The sequence below is a fragment of the Anopheles arabiensis genome, chromosome 2, assembly GCF_016920715.1.
Source record: "Anopheles arabiensis isolate DONGOLA chromosome 2, AaraD3, whole genome shotgun sequence".
Taxonomy (NCBI): Eukaryota; Metazoa; Arthropoda; class Insecta; order Diptera; family Culicidae; genus Anopheles; species Anopheles arabiensis.
The window spans coordinates 60,484,102-60,506,561 of record NC_053517.1 but is presented as its reverse complement, the minus strand read 5'-3'; the positions used below and the strand labels follow the sequence as shown (position 1 = coordinate 60,506,561).

The following is a 22,460-nucleotide window of genomic DNA, read 5'->3' as shown; positions in this document are numbered from 1 at the left end:
ATTGTGGTGGATTTAAACGAACATTCTTGGTCCATCACAAGCAAACAAGGTCTTCCAACGTTAGCGAAGAATTGAGTTAGTGCTTTTAGTATATGTATAGCGTTTCTTGATTGTAAAGGAATCGCCATGGTTAGTCTTGAGAACTTATCGCAAAGGGTTAGAAAATGTTTATCACTAATTATAAAGATGTCCATATGAACGATTTCCAAAGGTTTTTAGGAGTGGCAGTAATTTGATATTTTTGTTTATATGGGCGTCTTTCATATTTAGCTTTTGACATATTTTGCAAATGTTAATAAATTTAGTAATTTTAGTTTTCATGTTTGGAAAATAATATTTTCTAGCAATATGTAGTTTGGTCTCAATAATTCCTCTATGGTTTGCATTATGTTGTCGTTCAATAATCAAATCTTGGTCAATTTCATCAGTTACATCTTCTAAAATTGTTTTTGTCCAAAATAGTTTGATCGATTTTGCGCGAGAGAAATAGTTTTTGTAGATAATTTGTAAGTTTTGTAAGATTTTTTCGCTGCAACAAATGCCAGTAACACATTTGGGAGATGCATATTCTTTGATTATGTTGATCAACATAGCTGGTCCAAAAAGAGGCGTTTTTATTGTTATTCTATGATAATTTCCGAAAAGTGTAATTGCTTCTCGAGAATCATTATTATTTTCTTCTAGTATTATTTGATTTCTAAATTCATTTAGTGGTTTTTCAGTTGCTGGGATGAATTCGTCATCATTAGTATCTGCTGAGTGTTGCGTCATAGTGTCAGTATTGTTAGAGGCAGTATTTGCATTTAATTCGGATGTTAAAGCAGGGTTTTCCGTTATGCGGGATAGTGCATCTGCATTTCCATTAAGAGTACCTTTTTATACTTAATTTCAAATTCGAATTCTTCCAAGGCCAGTTTCCAATGAAGAAGTCTTCTATTTAAATCATTTTTCTGTCTTAGCCAAACAAGAGGTTTGTGGTCAGTTCTTATTTCAAAAACTGTTCCGAAAATGTACGGTCGGAAATGCTTGGTTGCCCAAACAATGGCGAGTAGCTCTTTTTCGGTAGCTGAATATTTGCACTCTGTTTCGTTAAGCGTTCTAGAAGCGTAAGCGATTGGGTGTTCCTTACCATCTTCGAATTTTTGTGAAAGTACAGCGCCAAGGGCGAAGTCACTTGCGTCTGTTTCTAAAATGAATTTTCTGCTAAAATCAGGATATTTTAAAATAGGATCAGTAGTGAGCATTTGTTTACAATCATTGAAACAATTTATAAATTCGTCATTATGTGTTATTTTAGAACCTTTCTTAAGACATTTTGTGAGAGGTTTGGTCAGTTTTGAAAAATCTTTTATGAATTTTCTGTAATAACCAAGGATTCCTAAGAAGCCTTTAATGTGGGTTGTTGTTTTTGGTATGGGCCAATGCAATATTTTTTCTATTTTGTTTGGATTGGGTTTGATGCCATCTTGAGTTACGATGTGTCCTAAGAATTCACACTCTTTTCTTAAAAATTCACATTTGTCTAATTGAACCTTTAAATTTGATTCAATTAATTTTTTCAACACTTTATTCAAATTGTCCAAATGTTGTTGGAGTGATTTACCAAAAATAATAATATCATCTAGATATACGAGACAGTTTCTTCCTACAAGGTCACCTAAAATATTATTCATGGTTCGTTGAAAAGTAGCAGGTGCGTTTTTCAGGCCAAAGGGCATTCGTATAAACTCGAAGTGTCCTTTTTCTGTGCTAAAAGCTGTTTTTGGTCTATCCTTTTTATCAACTTCAATTTGATGAAAGCCGGATTTTAAATCAAGTGTAGTGAAGTACATGCTTCTACCTAACTTGTCCAAAATTTCTTCTATATTGGGAATAGGGTATCGATCATCGATCGTTTTTTCATTCAATTTTCTATAGTCAACCACGATGCGCCATTTCTCCTTTCCACTTGCATCTGATTTTTTAGGGACTATCCAGATTGGGGATGTCCATGGGGATATAGAATGTTGGATAATACCGTCAGCAATCATTTCTTCGATTTGCCTATTCACTTCTGCTTTATGAATATTGGGGTATCTATAAGTTTTTGTGTGAATGGGTATATCGTCTTTAGTTTTTATTCGATGTCTAATAGCGGTGGTGCATGAAAGTTTTTCTTTTTCTTGATGGATGATGCCTAGATTTTGTTTAAGAATTTCGAAAAGTTTATGTTTTTCTTCTTTGTTTAAATGATCGGTGCGAATTAAATTTTCGAGATTTGCTATGTAATTTTGTGGATGATCATTATATGGGTGTGTGCTCATGTGACTTATTTCGATCATTTTGTCTAATTCATATGTTTTTGCTGGTTTAGTCCAATGAAATGTTAATGTGTCGCCGTAATTCCTGGCAAGAACTTTAGCATATCCTTGTTTTGCTTTATAAACGCCTGAAGGAATTATTGCATCTTTTATTTGAATGTCTTTTGGAAGAAAAATGTTTCCTTTTGTTTGAGAAACAGGAAGCTTTATAATTTGAGAATTATTAGCATTTAATGTAATTGAAGGGGGTTCTAATGTTCTTATTTCTAAGTCGATTGTACGATCGGGTAGAATAAGTTTATGATTTTTTGTATCAATTAGTGTTTCCATATCGGAGAGTGATTCATATCCGAGTATTCCGTCAAAATAATTGTGACATTTGAAAAGGTAAAATTTTAATTTTTTATCTAGAATAGTTATGAATGTGCATTCTTGTGATTTGAACTTACCATTTTTATTTTTTATGGTGATTGTTTCGCATTTTACTCTTTGAGTTAGTGGAACTAATTCTGGATTTAAAAGTTTTTGTTCGCTCCGCTGTCTACTAAAAGTTTGATGTTTGAGCCATTTAATTTTGTTGTGTAAAAGGGTAGTCCGTTAATTGCGTTTAACTCGGTGGGTTTAAGTTTGCAGTAATTTGAAAATTTACATCTTCTTCATTATCGGTTTCTTCGTCTGAATCGGATTCTTCTGATATTGTTTTTCCGTCATCTTCTTCGGCTGTATGCGAGAAAATTTTGTTTCTCATATTGGACCGTAAGGATTGATCGACATCCATGGGAACAATTTTTGTACGATCTGAAGATGGTTTCATGTTATTGAATGGTCTATTTTCAAGGTGTTTAGGTTGTGAAAATTTATTATCCCTTTTTACATTTTTGTCGACACTAGGATGTTTTTCGAACCCATTATTGGTGTTTGATTTAGTTCTTTCGGCGTTTTGGAATCTGCATAGAAAGGCGTAAGCTGATTCCAAGTCTTCTGGTTGTGCGGTTTGTGCATATCCAAAATATGTTTTGCTCAGACCATTTATGAACGCAGCGAGGCATTCTTGTTCTAAAAACAGGTTAATTGCCTCCCAATGTGAAGCGTATACCGTATTCTGTCTTGCTACTGATTTCATATTGATCAAAATTTCTTTTGTTTTTCTATAGTGAAGGCTCAAAGATTCGTTTTGTTTTAGGTTCCACAGTTGTGTTTGATACGTTGCGATGTTGTTTCGATCGCCATAAACGTTCTGTAAAATATCTGCGACTTCATCAAAAGTAGTAGGGTTTCCGTTCACACAAATAGTATCACGTGCTTTGCCCTCTATCTTATTAATTACGGTCTGTTCGTAGACACTAAATATTTCTGGTGCCACATTGTTTTTGAAGAGGTCTAGTGTTTTTTTAACTGTTGTTAACCAACCGATTAACTGTTTTTTGTTTCCGTCGAATCCGGGAATGACCCTAATTGGATCCGGGATACGAAAATAGTCAGCACTGCGACTCGAGGTCGTTGGCTGTTGTTGTTGTTGGAAGCGTTGTAAACTATCATTTTCCGCTTGGAGTGTGTTAACGCGTTCCTCTAACGAGCGCATAGATTCAATCAATGCGTGTATATTTTGTTCCATTTTCACTGGAATTTTCTTGTCCCTAGTGAATTTCAAAGAACGAACTTTTGGGAAAGGGGTATATTTTGGCATTCAATTATAAAAATTGTTTGTTGCCTACCGCCTTTTTATTATAAGAGTGGGGAACTTATGCTTTAGGATGTAACTCACCTTTTTTATCCACGTGTCGGGAAATTAGGGTTTTCCGTTACCTGTCCTTTGCTTTGTCCTTCCTTTTCTTCTTTGGTCGCTCGTTGTCCACGGGTTGGGTCAGCGATTGTCCTTCCTTTTCTTCCTTGGTCGCTCGTTGTCCACGGGTTGGGTCAGCGATTGTCCTGCGTTGATTAGTTTACCCAGTAACGCTGGCTGGGGAGTCTTGCCGCTAGCTTTTGTTCGAATGTTCTCCTCCAATTCTAAATAGTTGAAACCAACCGTTCGTGCACTTGTTCTTACACTTTATGAAATAATGAAATTCACGCGATCGTCACGAGTCAACCACGGATCGGGCGATGGAGCAAAGTCCGGGCGATACACAGATTTATTTCCGTTATTTCACTGCACTATACTTGAACACTTGTCACTGAACGTGAATTGGGCCTAGCCGACTGCGCCAATTATGTTTATGATAACCCGGAGTAAGTTTTAAAAAATATTACTGGGGATCTTTATTTGCGAACTGCTAAACTAAGACTAAAGCTAACTTCTGGATTCGGTGGTATTTAGCTAGGCTGGTGTTTTCGGTGCTGCCAGGTTTGCCGGTCACGTTGTCGTCCACGTTTATGATGATCATGTTGCCTCGGTCCGTCTGAGCATACGACACCACACCTGGTCGTGGGAACCTGCTTCCAGTGGAGTTCCCGTTGGAACTTGACTCCGCGCGTGGAGTAACATCGATGGCTCGCTTGCGACCGTTTTCTTACTCAGCACCTGTATCATAGCGCGTAGCGCATGTGTACATAACTATATATATATATATATATATATATATATATATATATATATATATATATATAGAACCCTCTCTTATTTTAGAGTCGCCGGGACCGCCAAATAAGAGGGGTTTTCAAATTAGAGAGTTTCTTCTTGGCAATGGTAATTTGATCATGAAAAAAATATCCACATCTCCTATGGGATCGCTTATTATTATTATTTGAAATAATTGATTTCGTTGTCGTCAAATTATTAAAAAAAATTGATTAGAACCAATTTAAAGGTAGGAACTAATAATAAAATTACTATCGAAATATGAGACTGTTGTCCAATTATAATTGTTTTAATGATGTTTATAACCTTAGGTTGGTGTTTTTAAAATCATTACTAAAATAATACAGGAAAAAATGTAAAATCCCAATAAAATCAACATGTATCGAAATTTATTTTATGATAATTAATGAACTTTTATGAATTCTTGTAAAGCTCTTCTATTATAAGAAAAAAGTGATTAAATTGGTACATAGTTATGAATTGTTCGTTATATTGCATTTCCATAGCTTGGTAAATCATCACGGGAAACTGTGAGAAGGAATTTTATATGTTTTCATCAAAAAACGTTGCACATTGTAATAGTGGTGGAAAATTTCTGGAGGAACTTCACAAGTATTTTGCAAAGTATTGGTCATAAACATAAGATTTTCAGTTACAGATTGAACAGTTATAGGCAATGGTTCTACATTTTCTGACTCGTCATCTTCTGTATCCATATTTGCATTATTTAGCACTGCATCATTTAATTGAGGTTCTGTGTTTGTAACGGACTCCAGAATATCCAAATCTGTCGGCATTTCGTAGCAAACTAACGATTCGTCGATGTTTAGATAATCGATTGCACAACAATTAGGATCCAGTTCCATTATAGCTTTTTCTAAACTCGTATCTGTTTCCAAATCATGATCAATATATTGGTGATCTTCAAGGGTCACTTCATTATTATTGAATGCCACAAATCCGGCTTTTCTAAAGCAATGCTCGATTGTCTTCGGCTTAACGTCTACTGCCCATACATTTGCCACAATCTTGATTGCTTCCAAAACTGTTACTTCTGATGGACTCTGAAAAAATAAGAATAATTTGGTTATATTAACTCATTACAAATCATTAAATGCTTACTTTTTCCTCTTCCAATTCTTGCAATCGCTTTCTAACTAAATTATTTCGATAGTAGTGTTTCAAATTTTTGATCACACCCAAGTCCAATGGCTGGAGAACAGATGTTGTGTTCGGTGGAAAATATTCAAGTTTAATGAAATCCAACCTATCTTGAATGTTCTTTGGGTGAGCTGGGCAATTGTCTATGAATAAAATAACATGCCTCTTCTGTTCTCCAAATTTTTCATCCAACTCCAACAACCATTTCTCAAATATAGATGTGGTCATCCACGCTTTTGAATTGCTTTCGTATAGGACTGGTAATGAATGGCAGTTTTTCATACATCTTGGATTTCGGCTTTTGCCAATAACTAGCAAGGGTAGCTTTTCACTGCCGTCCATATTCGTAGCACACAATATGGATAATCTTTGCTTTGAATAATTGGTTCCATGGCATTTTTCCGTCTTATAAGCGTATGTATTGCTCGGAAGACATTTAAAAAATAGCCCGGTTTCATCTGCATTAAAAATATCACGAGGTTTATATTGACGAATACGTGTTTGCAAAATATTAGTTTGCCAATCACTCGTTATGTTCGTGTCTACAGCAGCACTTTCTCCACAAATTTTATTAAAAGTTAAATTGCACCGTTTCAAGAAACGAACAAGCCATCCAGAACTAGCTGTAAAGTCAGAAACGTTCATTTTTTTGGCAAATTCCGTACATTTCGTTTTGATAATTACGCCAGACAGAGGAATGTTGTTGTTGCGGGCTTCTTGTACAAATATTTGCATGGCTTTTTCTAATTTTTCATTCCGGAATCGGCTGGCTCTTTTCGTGTCTAATCTTGTACCATTTTTTTCAGTTTTAAAAGAGCTTCTTTTTTCTTCACAATTGAGCTTACAGTATTGCGTGAAACGCCGAAGAATTGGCTAAGTTCAGCAAAACTTTTGCCATTTTCCTTTTCCGCAATAATTTGTAAGCGTTCGTTTAGGGTTAAAAATTTATGCTTGGACTTCATCTTAGTTTAAAGTTACTTTTAGGTTCACTTCTAATTGATTCCCTCTTGATAAAAACACTTGAATGGCTGGCTCGCTCAGAAAAGACTGATGCCCAAATTAGAGAAGATTGAAATGCTAGGACATGTGACGGTTGCTATGGGAAACGACGCATAAAATTGCAGAATAGAGGAGCGCGCCATGGCAACGCCATGCACAAATAAGAGGGATACAGATTTGAGAGGTTTTCCAAATAAGAGGGGCAAAAATGTACTAAAAATGAAGGGACTTTTAAAAATGTTCAAATAAGAGAGGTTTCTCAAATTGGAGAGGTGTCAAATAAGAGAGGGTTCACTGTATATATATATATATATATATATATATATATATATATATATATATATATATATATATATATATATATATATATATATATATATATATATATATATATATATATATAATCGATTGAAAAACTCCCCTAAGTGATTGCAAACATCCACAGCTTGCTTGCAACATTCCCCTACCGATTTGCAACATTCCCCTAAGTGATTGAACTATTCCCTTATATGATTCGAAACCCTGTAAAAGTAAGGCTCCTCAGCCCTCTACGTTATGCTAGCGTAACGCCTTTTTATCGCAAACAGCTCCACAGTACGCTTGCAACATTCCCCTAATCGATTGCAAAACTCCCCTAAGTGATTGCAAACATCCACAGCTTGCTTGCAACATTCCCCTACCGATTTGCAACATTCCCCTAAGTGGTTGAACTATTCCCTTATATGATTCGAAACCCTGTACCCTTATGCCGCGGGGCCATGGGGTTTCTCAACACTCATGAGTGCTTTTGAGAAACCTCCACGCAAACAATGAGACCCCAAATTTTGAGTGATTCAGGCCGAGGGGTATGAGGAAGCTTGAAGAAGCAAGGAGAAACGCGCTGCGATGAGAGTTCGCATTCTGTTTTACAAACGCGCTTCACTAACACCAATACAAATACCGTGCTTTGACGAGCCGTCTGTGAATGTGTGTGTCTTCTTTCAGCGAGCTCACCAACTTGGATCTGCTCGTCACATCGTGTTGTCTCGCTTACACTACAGCATCGAACCATCGCTCCGTATGTCCCCCCCCCCTCCTACGCGTACAAAACCACCAGTACAGCGCGACGTTTTGCCGGAGATGGTTGTGCGTGTTTTGTTTTAAGTCCCGCGTGCAGTGTTTGTGCGTTGGTACGCATTTCGTCAAAGTCTCGTGCGCCGGTGTGTTTTGGTGAAGTGTGCAGTGAATAAACAGTGTGCACAGACGCACATGCAGTGCGTGGATCGACAGGTAAGAATTTGCTGAACAGAGTCAACGCAGATCAAGTTTCCCGCAGCCCGTATCCCCTCAGGATCCGATCATCGAGTGAAAACCGCCAAGCACCTTACACGAATTGCCGTATACAACACAACAACAATCCTGCTCTTTGTATGGGAGTTATAATATCGTATGAAATGAAGTTTAGTTTAGTTTAGTTTAGATGAAATTAAGTTTAGTGTAACATCTGAACGATTTTTAAGCCTTAAAACCAATTCTCATTCCACTTGAGGATTGAAAATGATCCAGCCGTTTCGGAGGTTGCTAGCAACAAACGCGCTATATATATATATCGTTCAGATGTTTCACTAAACTTAATTTCATCTAAACTAAACTAAACTAAACTTCATTTCATACGATATTATAACTCCCATACAAAGAGCAGGATTGTTGTTGTGCTGTATACGGCAATTTGAAACATAAAGTACACACTAAAGTACACATTTAGAATCCTTCATACTCACGAATGGCGTCATACTGCAAAGTACCGGGTCGAGCCAGGCTGCGGGAAACTTGATCTGCGTTGACTCTGTTCAGCAAATTCTTACCTGTCGATCCACGCACTGCATGTGCGTCTGTGCACACTTCACCAAAACACACCGGCGCACGAGACTTTGACGAAATGCGTACCAACGCACAAACACTGCACGCGGGACTTAAAACAAAACACGCACAACCATCTCCGGCAAAACGTCGCGCTGTACTGGTGGTTTTGTACGCGTAGGAGGGGGGGGACATACGGAGCGATGGTTCGATGCTGTAGTGTAAGCGAGACAACACGATGTGACGAGCAGATCCAAGTTGGTGAGCTCGCTGAAAGAAGACACACACATTCACAGACGGCTCGTCAAAGCACGGTATTTGTATTGGTGTTAGTGAAGCGCGTTTGTAAAACAGAATGCGAACTCTCATCGCAGCGCGTTTCTCCTTGCTTCTTCAAGCTTCCTCATACCCCTCGGCCTGAATCACTCAAAATTTGGGGTCTCAGGTTTCTCAAAAGCACTCATGAGTGCTTGAGAAAATGAGCGTTGAGAAACCCCATGGCCCCGCGGCATAAGGGTACAGGGTTTCGAATCATATAAGTCATACTGCAAAGTTAGTAAGATTGCCTTAAAATATTTTCGTCAATCTTACTAACTTATCATGTTTAATTATGACTCCGCAGCAGGATTTATTTAGTTTATCATGCGTACAGCAGAATCCCACACGAAAACAACTCCAAACGATGTTTTTAAAAAAACATCATCGGTATCAATTCGTAGCTTTTTACACCGGCATCCACAGTCTGATGACAGCTCCACAGTACGCTTGCAACATTCCCCTAATCGATTGCAAAACTCCCCTAAGTGATTGCAAACATCCACAGCTTGCTTGCAACATTCCCCTACCGATTTGCAACATTCCCCTAAGTGATTGAACTATTCCCTTATATGATTCGAAACCCTGTAAAAGTAAGGCTCCTCAGCCCTCTACGTTATGCTAGCGTAACGCCTTTTTATCGCAAACCCAAAGCAGCATTTTTGTACGCCTGTGTTAACCGCCGTGGATGAGCTAATTAATAGATAATCTTGTCTCTTGATATTGATTATTTTTGTATGATAATTAGAACAGCAACAAGTTTTGAACAAACATAGAAAAGTATAGCAATCGCTCTTAAAGATAAAACTGATTGATAATTCATGAGTATAAATAAATTATAATATTATTATTAAGCTATCATTTTTAACAGCAATCAGAGTTGTAACAACTTCAAAAGTAACAATTTAAACAATCTTATACATAAAAAAGGATTAAAAATAAAAAATGATTACTTAATTATTTACCCAGCTATTGATAAAGCAGGATAATGAAATACATATAAGTATTTATTAACTTTCTTAACCTCACTTTAAAAATGAGCCCACTTGAATAAAAGTATTTTTTATACAAAATGGCCGGAAACATAGGTAATAATCATATTTCATATACAGGGCGTTCGGGATAATTTTGACAGTCACCTACGGAGAAAGTAAAAAAAATCATGACAAAATTAACCATCGGGGAAATTTTTGTTTTGTTTTAGAAATAGTAGCTTACCATGTATTTTATTCATTTTATTCAAAATATCCGCCCTCGGCTTCTATTACGGCCTCCACACGTTTCTGGAACCGGGAACAAGCTCTGGCGACAGTTTCGCGGGGTAGGGCCGAGAAAACGGACCTGATTTTCGCCATCAGCTCCGCCTTGGTGTTGCTGAAGGTTCTGTTGGTGTCCCGTTCCACCGCGCCCCGCACGAAATAATCCATTGGATTAAGATCCGGGGAGCTGGGAGGCCACACATTCGGCGCGGTGAAGTCGTTGAAATTGGCCGCCAACCACTTTATCGTTTTGGAGGCTGTATGGCACCTGAGATGAGGATGCCGCTGAGAATGTGGTTTTTGTGCTGCCACCGCTTCGTGGTTGTCACTGTTTTCTCCCAGCTCACTCCGGATCGCCTTCACCGTGTTCAGCGAACACTGCACGCACTGCATGATGTCGCGGTTGTCGCGTTCGGCGTGGATCATCATGATGCATGTGATCCGCTTCCACAATGTACTCTTTTTTGGCATTTTTTTATCACGGGATGTTTTGCTGCTTGTTCCGTACACTTTTAGCTGTCGAATGACGTATTGCTTGTTTTCCTATGCCAACTCGATCACGAGTTATAAACAAAAATGTAACTGTCAAAATTATCCCGAACGCCCTGTATATCTTTTTTATATATATTTTCAATATTTTAAATTTTCTACTTATTGGAAATGCTATTCCAATTGAAAGCTTTAAGGGTGTTTACGAACACCATACTTTCAGACTACTTCTCATAAACCATAGTGCAACAATGATAAATATGAAACCTGTTATTTACTTGTAATTTAAAAAAATCTCGTAAACCAGATGCTATCTCCGAAGTTTCTACTATATGAAGTCTGGTTCCATGTTATTTGTAACGATTTGTTTGTTATTGCTGGAAAACTTTATTTCTTTCGCATATTTCAATAATGTTTTGAGTTGATTTTTTTTTAATTTGGTATGAAATACTTTGTTGACCTTCAATGAAAAACAACCGGCCATCAGAGTTTGTTATTTTAAAATTGAAAACCAATGTGTCGTAATCACCCCACAAGGTGTCGATTTTACCCCATCATGGTGTCGATTTTACCCGCACAACAAAAAACACAGTTTTTTTTATATTTTTATCAAAATGTTATCAAAATCAACCCAGGAACCGAAGCGTAGTTTCTCGTAACATGGTACATAATGAATCAAAAAAGCTTTTTCAATGTCTGCTAGTAAGTTTACATTGGCAAAAGTATTGCAATTAGGGGAAAACCTTAAGGTGTCGAAACTACCCCCAGTTCCTCTAAGACTTATACCGAGCACGATTATAAATGCGATAAGATATTGAAGCGTACTTATATACACGACGTTGAAAAGGGTTACGATTAAGCCGGTATGAACGAGATGCCCTATTTTTATCGCGTTTCAAAGCTCTCAGCGTCTTGTCCGGCCAAGGGGGATTTGAGGATGGTGTGAGGATAGGACTACACTGGGGAAGAAGGGGAATAACCATATTAACTTTATACCATAATAACCCTATTAACCTTTTCACTGTCGTGAAGCACTAGCTCTTCCTGTTTCTTTCCTTTTTAATCTTTCTTTGTCTACGGCTACTTTTCCGAATATTTGGAAACAAGCATGGATAAGGCCAGTTTTTAAAAAGGGTGATCGTGGTTGCGTCTCTAATTATCGTGGCATATCTATTTTATCGGCGTTCAGCAAAGTCTTTGAATCTGTTATTCGTTTACCTCTAATGGAAATGATGAAATCGTGGATCATTCCAAATCAACATGGCTTTATGGCTGGTCGCTCCACCACTACTAATCTTATGGAATTCGTTTCCTCAGTAATCTTAAATCTGGACTCTGGCATGCAGGTTGATGCTGTGTATACCGATTTCAAAGCTGCGTTTGATAAAATCCCCCATTCTCTGCTCATTGCTAAATTCATGAAACTTGGCTTCTCTCCTTTCTTTCTTGAATGGCTACAATCATTTCTATCGAATCGTTTTTGTTGTGTTAAATTGAATGACGGTTTTTCTTATGAGTTTAATTGTTCGTCGGGTGTTGAGTCCTTTACTTTTTATTTTATTTGTTAATGATGTGTGCTCTGTTCTTCCATCCGATTCCTTCCTTATGTTTGCAGATGATTTAAAAATATTTTGTCCTATCACTGACTCTAATTCATGTGTCTCTCTCCAATGTCTGTTAGACTCCTTCTCCTCTTGGTGTTCTTCTAACTTTCTCTCCCTGTGTATCGATAAATGTGCTTGTATATCTTTCTCTCGGAGCTTAAATGTGTTGTCTCATAATTATTCACTAAACTCTGTTGTATTAAATCGTGTTAATGTCATTCGTGATCTTGGGGTTCACCTTGATGCAAAGCTGTCATTCAATCATCATATTGAGCGTACCATTAACCATGCCAATAGTGTACTAGGAATGATTTGTGCTATGGCAAATGATGTGCGTGACCCTATATGCCTCAAAGCCCTTTTCTGTAGCTTAGTCCGCCCTATTTTAGAATATGCTAGCATTGTGTGGTACCCGGTCAGCTCGGTATGGATTGAAAGGGTTGAAAGTGTTCAACGCAGATTCACCCGTATTGCCATTAGGCGTCTTTTAGGGCAATCGGGTGCTTCTCTTCCCCCTTATGAAGTCCGATGCCGTATGCTTGGATTGATGACACTGCATGATCGTCGCTCTGCTTCTCAAGTGTTGCTTATCAGTGGTTTGCTTCGGAACGAGATTGATTGTCCTTCACTTCTTAACAGAATACCGCTGTACGCGCCTGCTCGCTTTCTTCGACGCCGCGATTTCCTTCAAATCCCGTCGAGAAGAACGCTGTATGGCACCAATGATCCGTTTTTTCGATCCCTCCATCGCTTCAACAGTGCCTCTGGTGTGTTTGATTCTCATATTCCCCCTCAATCCCTTCGCCCCCTCTTCCTTCAGTTCTTTGACTCCCTTTTTGTTTCCCCATCCTAATTCTTTCATTTTACGTGTGTTGGCTGTGTTACAAATTGCTTGCTGTTTAGTATATGTTTGTCTAGTTAGATTTAAGTATTTTGTTTGTTATCATTAATTTTAAGTTTTAGTCAGTAAGTTTCCCTATATTTAGCCCTCTGAGGCGGATATTTGTATCGTAATAAATAAATAAATAAATAAATAACGAATGTCTCAATGCAATCGTCTATTGATAAGTCCGTATTAAAAAATCCAGTCTTGTAAGGATAGTAATCTGATTAACTTATCATAATCCATTTTCCTAAAATACAGAGTTTTCTCTAGTGACTGAGTGAGACGACTATTCGGTCTTGTTGAAGCAATTGGCAAATTTAATGCTTTTTCGATCGGAGGATGATGGATATCAACATTGGTCAAGGGTAAAATAGACGGAATAATCTAAGTACATATTGCTGCCGCGTTTAGGTTGGCTAAGAAATGGTCAAGTTGACAATTATGATTATTTTTAACTCCAGAAATTTGAAAGAGATTATGTTCATTCAACCAATCGATAAAAACACTATTCACTACAGAGATATTGCTAGTATTAGGTATAAAGTAAACATCAGTGTGCGTGCCTGAATAACTAATCCATTTTAGTATTGGTAAATTTATACGGTTAAGAATGTTACCAATATTGCTGCATAATTCACATAACACACGTTAGTTACTAGATAAGGAAGGCGGAATGTTAACCGCATCGAAGAAAAGTGAAGATTGTGAGAGCCGCAGCTTCACCCACACTATCTCGAGTATTGATACTACTGATCGCCAGTATCAGGAATAGTGAGGGCGAGACAAATTGTGCGCATTTGACAAGTTTGCAGATGATAGCAGTGTGTTGTTATTAAGTGAGGGAGAAAATTCCATCGTATTGTTAATTTGATCCTTCAGCGCTGTGTTGAGCGCTGGAGTACTTTCGGTTTCATTGTTGACATTTGGATCCTGGTTAAGTGTGTTACGCGGGGAACTTAAAGTTCCGCTGTGTGAAATTATGAAGTCTGGCGATTATTATAGTTGATAAATTATCGTACTCCGGCTGGCCATGTTTCTTCCGCCAAAGCTTTTTCTCGCACGGAGATAGGTATCCGAACTTGAAACGATAAGGACGAGACTAATTTTGGTGCAACACCACGCTTTAGCAGACTAAAACCAATGACGACGTTAGTTGCTAAGCGGCGTTGGTCGAGGTTGTCATTTGTTCACATGTGGTACCAGGAGCAATCCGTGACAACTTTAACCACATTTTCGGAACGTAGGCTTTAATAGCGGGCGCCTCCACGCCATCTTGCCACTTCAATTTAGGCCTACCACACCTCCTCTGTCCTTGTGGACGGTCTAAAAAGACTTTACGGGCTGGGTCGTCCATTTCCATGCGTACAACATGACCAGCCCACCGGAGCCTGGCAAGCTTGATACGCTGTACGACAGTGAGGTCGCCGTACATCTCGCATAGCTCGTCATTGTAGCGGCTCCTCCATTGTCCTTCCACACATACGGGGCCAAGTATCCTTCTGAGCATCTTCCTCTCGAAGGCGGCTAAGAGGGTTTCGTCAAATTTGGACAGTGTCCATATCTCAGAGGCGTATGTGAGTACCGGTACTATATTGGTACTATATAGTCCCAGCTTCGTCCGTTGCGACAGGTTCTTTGAGGTGAACTGATTTTTCAGGCTGTAGAATGACCGGTTGGCAGCCAGCATCCTTGCGCGCAACTCAGCTTCCATGCTGTTGTCGTTGCTGACCTTTGACCCAAGATAGGTGAATTCAAAAGACGGATTCAAAAGTGCGTTCACCTATCTGCACCACAGACCAATGATGTCTATATCATCAGCGTATGCCAGGATCTGGGTTGACTTATAGAAGATGGTTCTCGTAGTCTCCACCCTCGAGTCACGGATGGCTCTCTCTAGCGCCAGGTTGAATAAGAGACAAGCAAGCCCGTCCCCCTGGCGCAGACCTTTGGTGGTAGCAAAAGGTCCTGAGAGTTTTCCATCCACCCTCACCTGGCATGTGACGTTGGTCATAGTCATTCTAACTAGCCTTATCAGTTTGGCTGGGATTCCAAATGAGCTCATAGCTCCGTACAGTTTTACCCTGGCTATGCTATCATATGGGGCTTTGAAGTATATGAAGAGATGGTATGTATCGTTTCTGTATTCAGCCATCTTCTCCAAGATCTGCCGCATGGTGAAGATCTGATCAGTGGTTGATTTTCCGTTTCGGAATCCTCTTTGATAGTTTCCGACTATCTCTTCGACGTACGGCACAAAGCGATCCTGACGGATCAGGAAGAATATTTTACAGGCGGTATTCAACACCATAATACTCCTGTAGCTGTTGCAGTCCAACCTGTCTCCCTTTTTTGTAAATGGGGTAGATGATGCCGAGATTCCAATCACAAGGCATCGATTCGCTATCCCACACCTCAGTAACAATTTGATGAATCTCGTTTTCTAGTCATGCACCTCCATTCTTGACCAGTTCAGCTGCAATTCCGTCGGTTCCGGGTGCCTTGTTATTTTTCAGCCGACGAATAGTCTTTCGTGTTTCTCGTATACTAGGTGGCAGTAGCATGACACTATGTGCTAGTGGCGCTTCTAGCTGTGCGTAAAACTGGTCGTTGAGTAATTCATCAAAGTACAGAGCCCATCGCGAGAGTACAGTATCGGACATTAAGATAGGGCCTCTTGTTTTCATCGCACCGTGCACTTGTTTTACCTCGTTACTTGTGTGTGTGTGTGTGTGTGTGTGTGTGTGTGTGTGTGTGTGTGTGTGTGTGTGTGTGTGTGTGTGTGTGTGTGTGTGTGTGTGTGTGTGTGTGTGTGTGTGTGTGTGTGTGTGTGTGTGTGTGTGTGTGTGTGTGTGTGTGTGTGTGTGTGTGTGTGTGTGTGTGTGTGTGTGTGTGTGTGTGTGTGTGTGTGTGTGTGTGTGTGTGTGTGTGTGTGTGTGTGTGTGTGTGTGTGTGTGTGTGTGTGTGTGTGTGTGTGTGTGTGTGTGTGTGTGTGTGTGTGTGTGTGTGTGTGTGTGTGTGTGTGTGTGTGTGTGTGTGTGTGTGTGTGTGTGTGTGTGTGTGTGTGTGTGTGTGTGTGTGTGTGTGTGTGTGTGTGTGTGTGTGTGTGTGTGTGTGTGTGTGTGTGTGTGTGTGTGTTTGTGTGTGTGTGTGTGTGTGTGTGTGTGTGTGTGTGTGTGTGTGTGTGTGTGTGTGTGTGTGTGTGTGTGTGTGTGTGTGTGTGTGTGTGTGTGTGTGTGTGTGTTGACACACACTCACACACACACACACACACACACACACAAACACACACACACACACAATCACAAACACATACAAACCACACATAAACCTGTCCCAACGGGTGCATGCTGCGTTGTAAAAACTAGGGTCCTATCGTTATGTCCGATACTGTACCTCTGGTTAGTTACTAACCAGATCTCCATCCTTGTTGCAACAGCAGGTTACCTTAGGTATAACGTTGTTTTGGTGTCCTGCCAACGCTTGGTAAAATTTTCGGGTCGATCCGTATGCCTCTCTGGTTTGCTCGAGTTCCCGCATGTTTCGCTCTTCCAAATCATGCTTGTTGGAGCGGTGAACTCGTTTCTCTTCGCGTCTGAGCCTTGAATATTCCCCTGCGCATGCCCGCGTTCTATGTCGTTGCTGCATTGCTCGGTATGCAGTATTTTTACGTTCGGTCACCTGTCTGCATTCATCGTCGAACCAGCTAGATTTGGTGTTGCCACGACGTGATGGGAGTATATTCCTTGCACAGTTTGTTATTTTTGTTTTTAGAGCGTTCCATCTCTCGCTCGTAGTTTCATAACTGTTTTCTGGTAGTAGAGACTCTTCTCAAGCGGCTTTGAATTCCTGTTGGACAGTAATGTCCCTTAGAGAGTCCGTGTTGAGCCGAGGCTGCGTGTTTTCTTCGCCCCCATTGTTGCGGGGGCGGGCGATTCTACAACGTATCAGTAAGCCAACCAAGTAGTGATCGCAATCGATATTGGCTCCTGGATAAGTTCTGACGTTTAACAGGCTCGACTGTCGTCGGCATCTTATTGGCGATACATTGGCTCCCTACCGACTTTTGCGTTGAAGTCCCCCAGGATGATTATGACGTCATGCCTGGGGCACGCATCTATAGTTCTAGCGAAGCGGCCGTAAAACAGGTCGTTCTCCTCTTCATCTTTCTCTTCGGTAGGGGCGTGAACGTTTTTGAGGCTTATTTTAAAGAATTTGCCTTGCATGCGCAGGGTGCATAGCCTATCGTTTATAGCCATGAAATCTATGATTACGGATTTCAGCCGGGGACCTACGGCGAAACCCGTTCCGAGCACGCGGTGGCGGTCGTGGCAGCTGTAGTAAATGTCGTAGCATTGCTTACCTCGCCTGTTGTGCACACCGTTCCCTAGCCACCGATTCTCTTGTAGAGCTACGAGGTCCATGCTCAGTGTGGCTAGGGCGTCATCAAGTTGTTTCAAGGCTCCGGCTTTGCTAAGAGTGCGTACGTTCCATGAGCCCATTTTGATCGTTGTCCGGGGGCATTGCGTAGGGTCGGTATCGTTAGGTCCGTTTCGTAATTTCCTGTTGCTTTCCGTAGTCTTAATATTCATGAGACTGGGTGACTGGCCCTGCGCTCACGTGGCCGTTTTATTTAACGTCGGGTTGCCCCCCTCGACGTTCAGGCACCCAGTTTCCCAGGGAACCCACCCCCCACCTGGTTCGCCATATGCCACCATCCACCCAAGGAGTTGGATCTAGCCCGTGTACCCAAGCTAGGATATATGGAGGCACATGTGCCGGTGACCGGTGGCAGCGATGCAGGTCGGCACGGCTGCTACAAAAATTATTTTTTTGTGTAATATTAAAAATGCTGAAAAATGATTTTTTGCATCGACAAAACCGATCGTTGTGGACATAAATGAAAAAAAAAATTAATAAAAAACACATGAAAAATGAAGCGCATAAAAACTTTTCTACTTACTAACACATCCGTCACTTTTCTACAGTGACTTGATTGATACTTATCGCTTATTAACTCTTTGATATTTTCTTGCTATTGCCCTGTTTACGTGGTTTCTTGCCTTTTTATCTCTTTTCACGCGCACGAAACATCGCCTTGGCTGACAGTCCGTTGGAACCTTATTACAGTTTGCAACAATGGGGACCTTCACAATTCTTGTCAGTTTTTTGTATTGAGTTTGACAGTTGGAGGCTGAAATCATGTAAACACTCTATACAAAACCACACAAAAAACTAGCCTGCGATTTTCAGTCTAGAAAATTTTAGCCTAAAAGCTAGAATTATATTCGAGTACCTACTCGAAAACACAGGTTTGTTTACATTTATCCCAAGGTGCATTAAAGAAATCAGGTGATCGAATCTGGAATCAAAGTGTATGTAGTCCAGGTGGTCTCATATCATTTTTTTATAACCAAATTTGAATATCACTTTTTGAAAGAACGAGTGAAAACTTTTGCTCCAACGAGCTTTCTGGAGGCTTGACGAATACTCAAAACACTCTTAAAATCTTCATTAAGAAGCAGAAGCGATAAAAATCAGCCTTCTAAATTCATACTCCTTGGGATAAGCCCACCTGTATATTAAACCGACTTAGATAGCTGCTTGAAAACTGCTATACAATGCAAACAGCTGACAGGCTGAAATTTCAAACGGAAAGGGCCCCAATACCTGTATTTAAACGAAAATATTTGATACATATCTTTACACAAAATATTTTTTTTACTGAATTTTTTTAAGTCGATGTTTCAGTTTCATTCGGTGCTCAAAAAAATGACAGTTCGTTTACTGAAATCGCAATTAAGCCATTCTCATATTACTGATTTTCAGTAGTTGGTAGCGATTAAAAAATGACGAAATATTTCTTTTAAACTGTGTTTTCTATTGATGCGCAGAGATTACATGTGATCTGTGACTTGTGATTACTGAAATGCATTCAGTAATTTTTTTTTACTGAAAATCAGTAATAACATGACATTTAAGCTGAAAATCATTAAAATATTTTATTACTGAACCGTTTCAGTAAAAAACTTTACTGAAGCAGGATGATCAATTTTGCTGTTGTAGAAATGTAGTAAACAAAATCAAATGGGAATTATTTTAAAACACAAACACTATAGCGCTGACACACAACATTTCTACTCCAATCAATCACCACGCCTCGCCCGTGAATGGTGTAAGCAGGCCTTTAATAAATAAGAATTTTTAGAAGAATAATAATACTAAAAAGAAAATTATTATGTTCAAAATTGTAATGAGTACAACAGTTTGAGGTGAAGTTGCTGGAGGATAAGCTTAAGACATAGCCACATTAAGTGTAGATATGGCATATTCAAGGTGTAAAATTCTTTAAGGCGTTAACAATTACGTTTTTAGGCTGATCAGTGAAGTAGATCAACCCGATGCCTACGTTCATGCTTTTTTCATGAAAACGATGATAAGAATCAAGTAACAACGCACGAACAACCTTTTAGCTGGATGTTAACACTTTGACCGCCGGCCTGACGTCACAGTTTTTGAGTGAGGACGTAGCGCATGGCAAGAGAGCGATGAGAGGGACTGTTTCTCGTGCCATTGTTATCACTCTTTTGTTTCATTGCGATATGCGGCGTAGCACATTTCGTTCTCGTTCTCTCTTTCCTATCTTATTCGTTCTCAAGAGAATCACTGAGCGTCGGATGCATAGCTGAACGGTGAGCAAAACCGTCATGCGAATTTATATGACACGGCGCCTAAAGTGTTAAAATAACAAGTCTTCATTAACAATGAGAAATGTCATATATTCTATTTTACTATCTAGGTTGACCAGATTTTCCGGGGTACGCTTTACGCTATCTTTTCGTGGATCGCTTGTCCCCTTTATTTTCCGCGAGGACCGAGGATGTTAATTTTCGCCCGCCTTATCCTTTGTTTCACATGGAGTTTTTTTTTACCGCGATTATTTTTGGCTGCTTGGCTTGTTTTATTGATTTACCCTGTTCTAACGTTCGTCGTTTGCGGGCGTAGGTTGTTTATGTTATCTGATGAATAGGTGCATGGATCGCTTTCGTGCCTAGCCCGATGTTTTATTGCACCGAGTTGTGCGTATGCAGATCGTGTTATGCTTATTTCGTATGGCGATCCTCGAAAGGATATTATTTATTTAGGATAGCGATAACGATCCCTGAGTAGAATAATTTGCGCTTGTCTTGATTGTTGCTTATTCTGTGTCATACTGTTGCAGGTTTGTTCAGCTACATTTGTTATAGAAAACTGGACTTATTTATGATACGCACGTTCGTACAGCGTTTCCTGTCTATGTTTTATTATTTTAGCTAAATACAAAAAGGCGGCTTGCGATGTATGTTAATTTTACGTAATCTTGTCTTATCTTTCTTAACGTTTCTTAACAAAGGATAAATAAGAGGAGGGAGTTTTTTAAAGGTAAAGCTATGATTTTAAACAATCACTTCCCCTTATCCGGAATGGATGAAAAATCGATCGGGTATTTCATTTTTAACAAAATGTTCACATCAGTATATCTTGATGAATCCGCCAAGAGAAGCGAAAGAGAAGAGGATATAGGGAATAAAGGGGCAGAAAAATCATACCCTGAACTATAAACTACCGATGTAACAAATTTGGCTCAAATCAACGTTTTAGTTATTGCGTGATGCAAAACTACAGACAAAAACGATTCAAAAGAGCTGATCATTTTTATTTATATGTTTTTTTAGCATTTCTAGGTTGTTTTGTCTATTCCTTTGGCTGTATTCTTTTAGTATTCATAATATCTTTTCAGATTTTTTGCAAATGTGAATGACGCGTCGTCTAGTATCACTTTAAAACATATATTTGCGGTTTGTACTTTGAAGGATTCTTATTAGTGTTTTGATTTTTTTTTATTTCAGATGAAACATCGCGTACCGTATATCTTCCAGTGTTTCTTACAAATAAAGAAAGACGCAAATTGCGACGACAGAATCGTCGTGAAGCTTGGAAGGAAGAGCAGGAAAAAATTCGTCTAGGACTTGAAGCTCCTCCAGAACCAAAATTAAGAATTTCCAATTTAATGCGTGTGTTGGGAACAGAGGCAGTACAAGACCCAACTAAAATTGAGACTCATGTACGTGAACAAATGGTAAAGCGTCAAAAATACACGAAGAAGCAAATGCAGCACGTAAATTAACTGACGATCAACGACGAGAGAAAAAAATTCGTAAAATGAAAGAAGACGCAACATTAGGGGTACATATTGCTGTATATCGAATTCGAGATTTACAGGACCAGCAAAGCAAAAAGTTTAAGATCGAAACAAATGCAAAACAACTATTCTTGACCGGCGCCTGTGTACTTTTTCGCGATTGTTCTGTAGTTGTAGTGGAGGGTGGTCCAAAACAACAAAAAAAATATCGTAGGCTTATGCTCCATCGTATAAAATGGGAAGAAGATTTAGTGAAAAATGCTGATGACAAAGAGATTCCCAATTCATGCGTGCTTGTTTGGGAAGGAATGAATCAGCGTAGACATTTTGGAGAATTTAAGTATAAATCGTTCTCATTAGAAAAAAGTGCTAGAGATTTCTTCCAGAAACATCACGTTGAGCATTATTGGGATTTGGCTTACTCTGGGGCTGTTTTAGAAGCTTCTGAAGACATATAATCAGGTTTTACAATACAAGGCAAAAAATCATTATTAAATAAACTATTTATGAAAATCTCGTGTTGTGGTGTTATTTTCATGATGATCATGGACATTTATCGCATTAATTTAATCCTGTTTCCATCATCGTTCGAATCTCGTGCCGTTTGCATTGAATCGCAAACCGTCTGCTTTGAATCGCATGTCACTACGATCGAATGCGTGCAACCATTGTAGAATCGCGTTCCACTACGGTCGAATCTTATGCCACTACGATCAGATCGTGTGCCGCTACCATTGGACTTCTGAAAGGTAGATCAGTGGCGGGTCAAGCCTCTCCGAGGCCGTAGGCGTTATGGTAGACTCCTTCACCAAATCCATCGACGGGGGGGGGGTACATTTTTTACTGAAAGC

At 39.4% G+C, this 22,460-nt stretch overlaps 1 protein-coding gene across 1 annotated transcript in view; it reads left to right on the top strand.

The window, feature by feature from the left end:
* The window catches only part of LOC120894656 (U4/U6 small nuclear ribonucleoprotein Prp3-like), a 36,073-nt gene extending 13,948 nt beyond the window's left edge, over positions 1 to 22,125 (top strand). The window contains 2 exon segments of the mRNA XM_040297369.1: positions 21,317 to 21,559; positions 21,562 to 22,125. Of these exon segments, the coding sequence (XP_040153303.1) occupies positions 21,317 to 21,559; positions 21,562 to 22,067 (749 nt within the window). The 3' untranslated portion in view covers positions 22,068 to 22,125.
* The last annotated feature ends 335 nt before the right edge of the window (positions 22,126 to 22,460 follow it).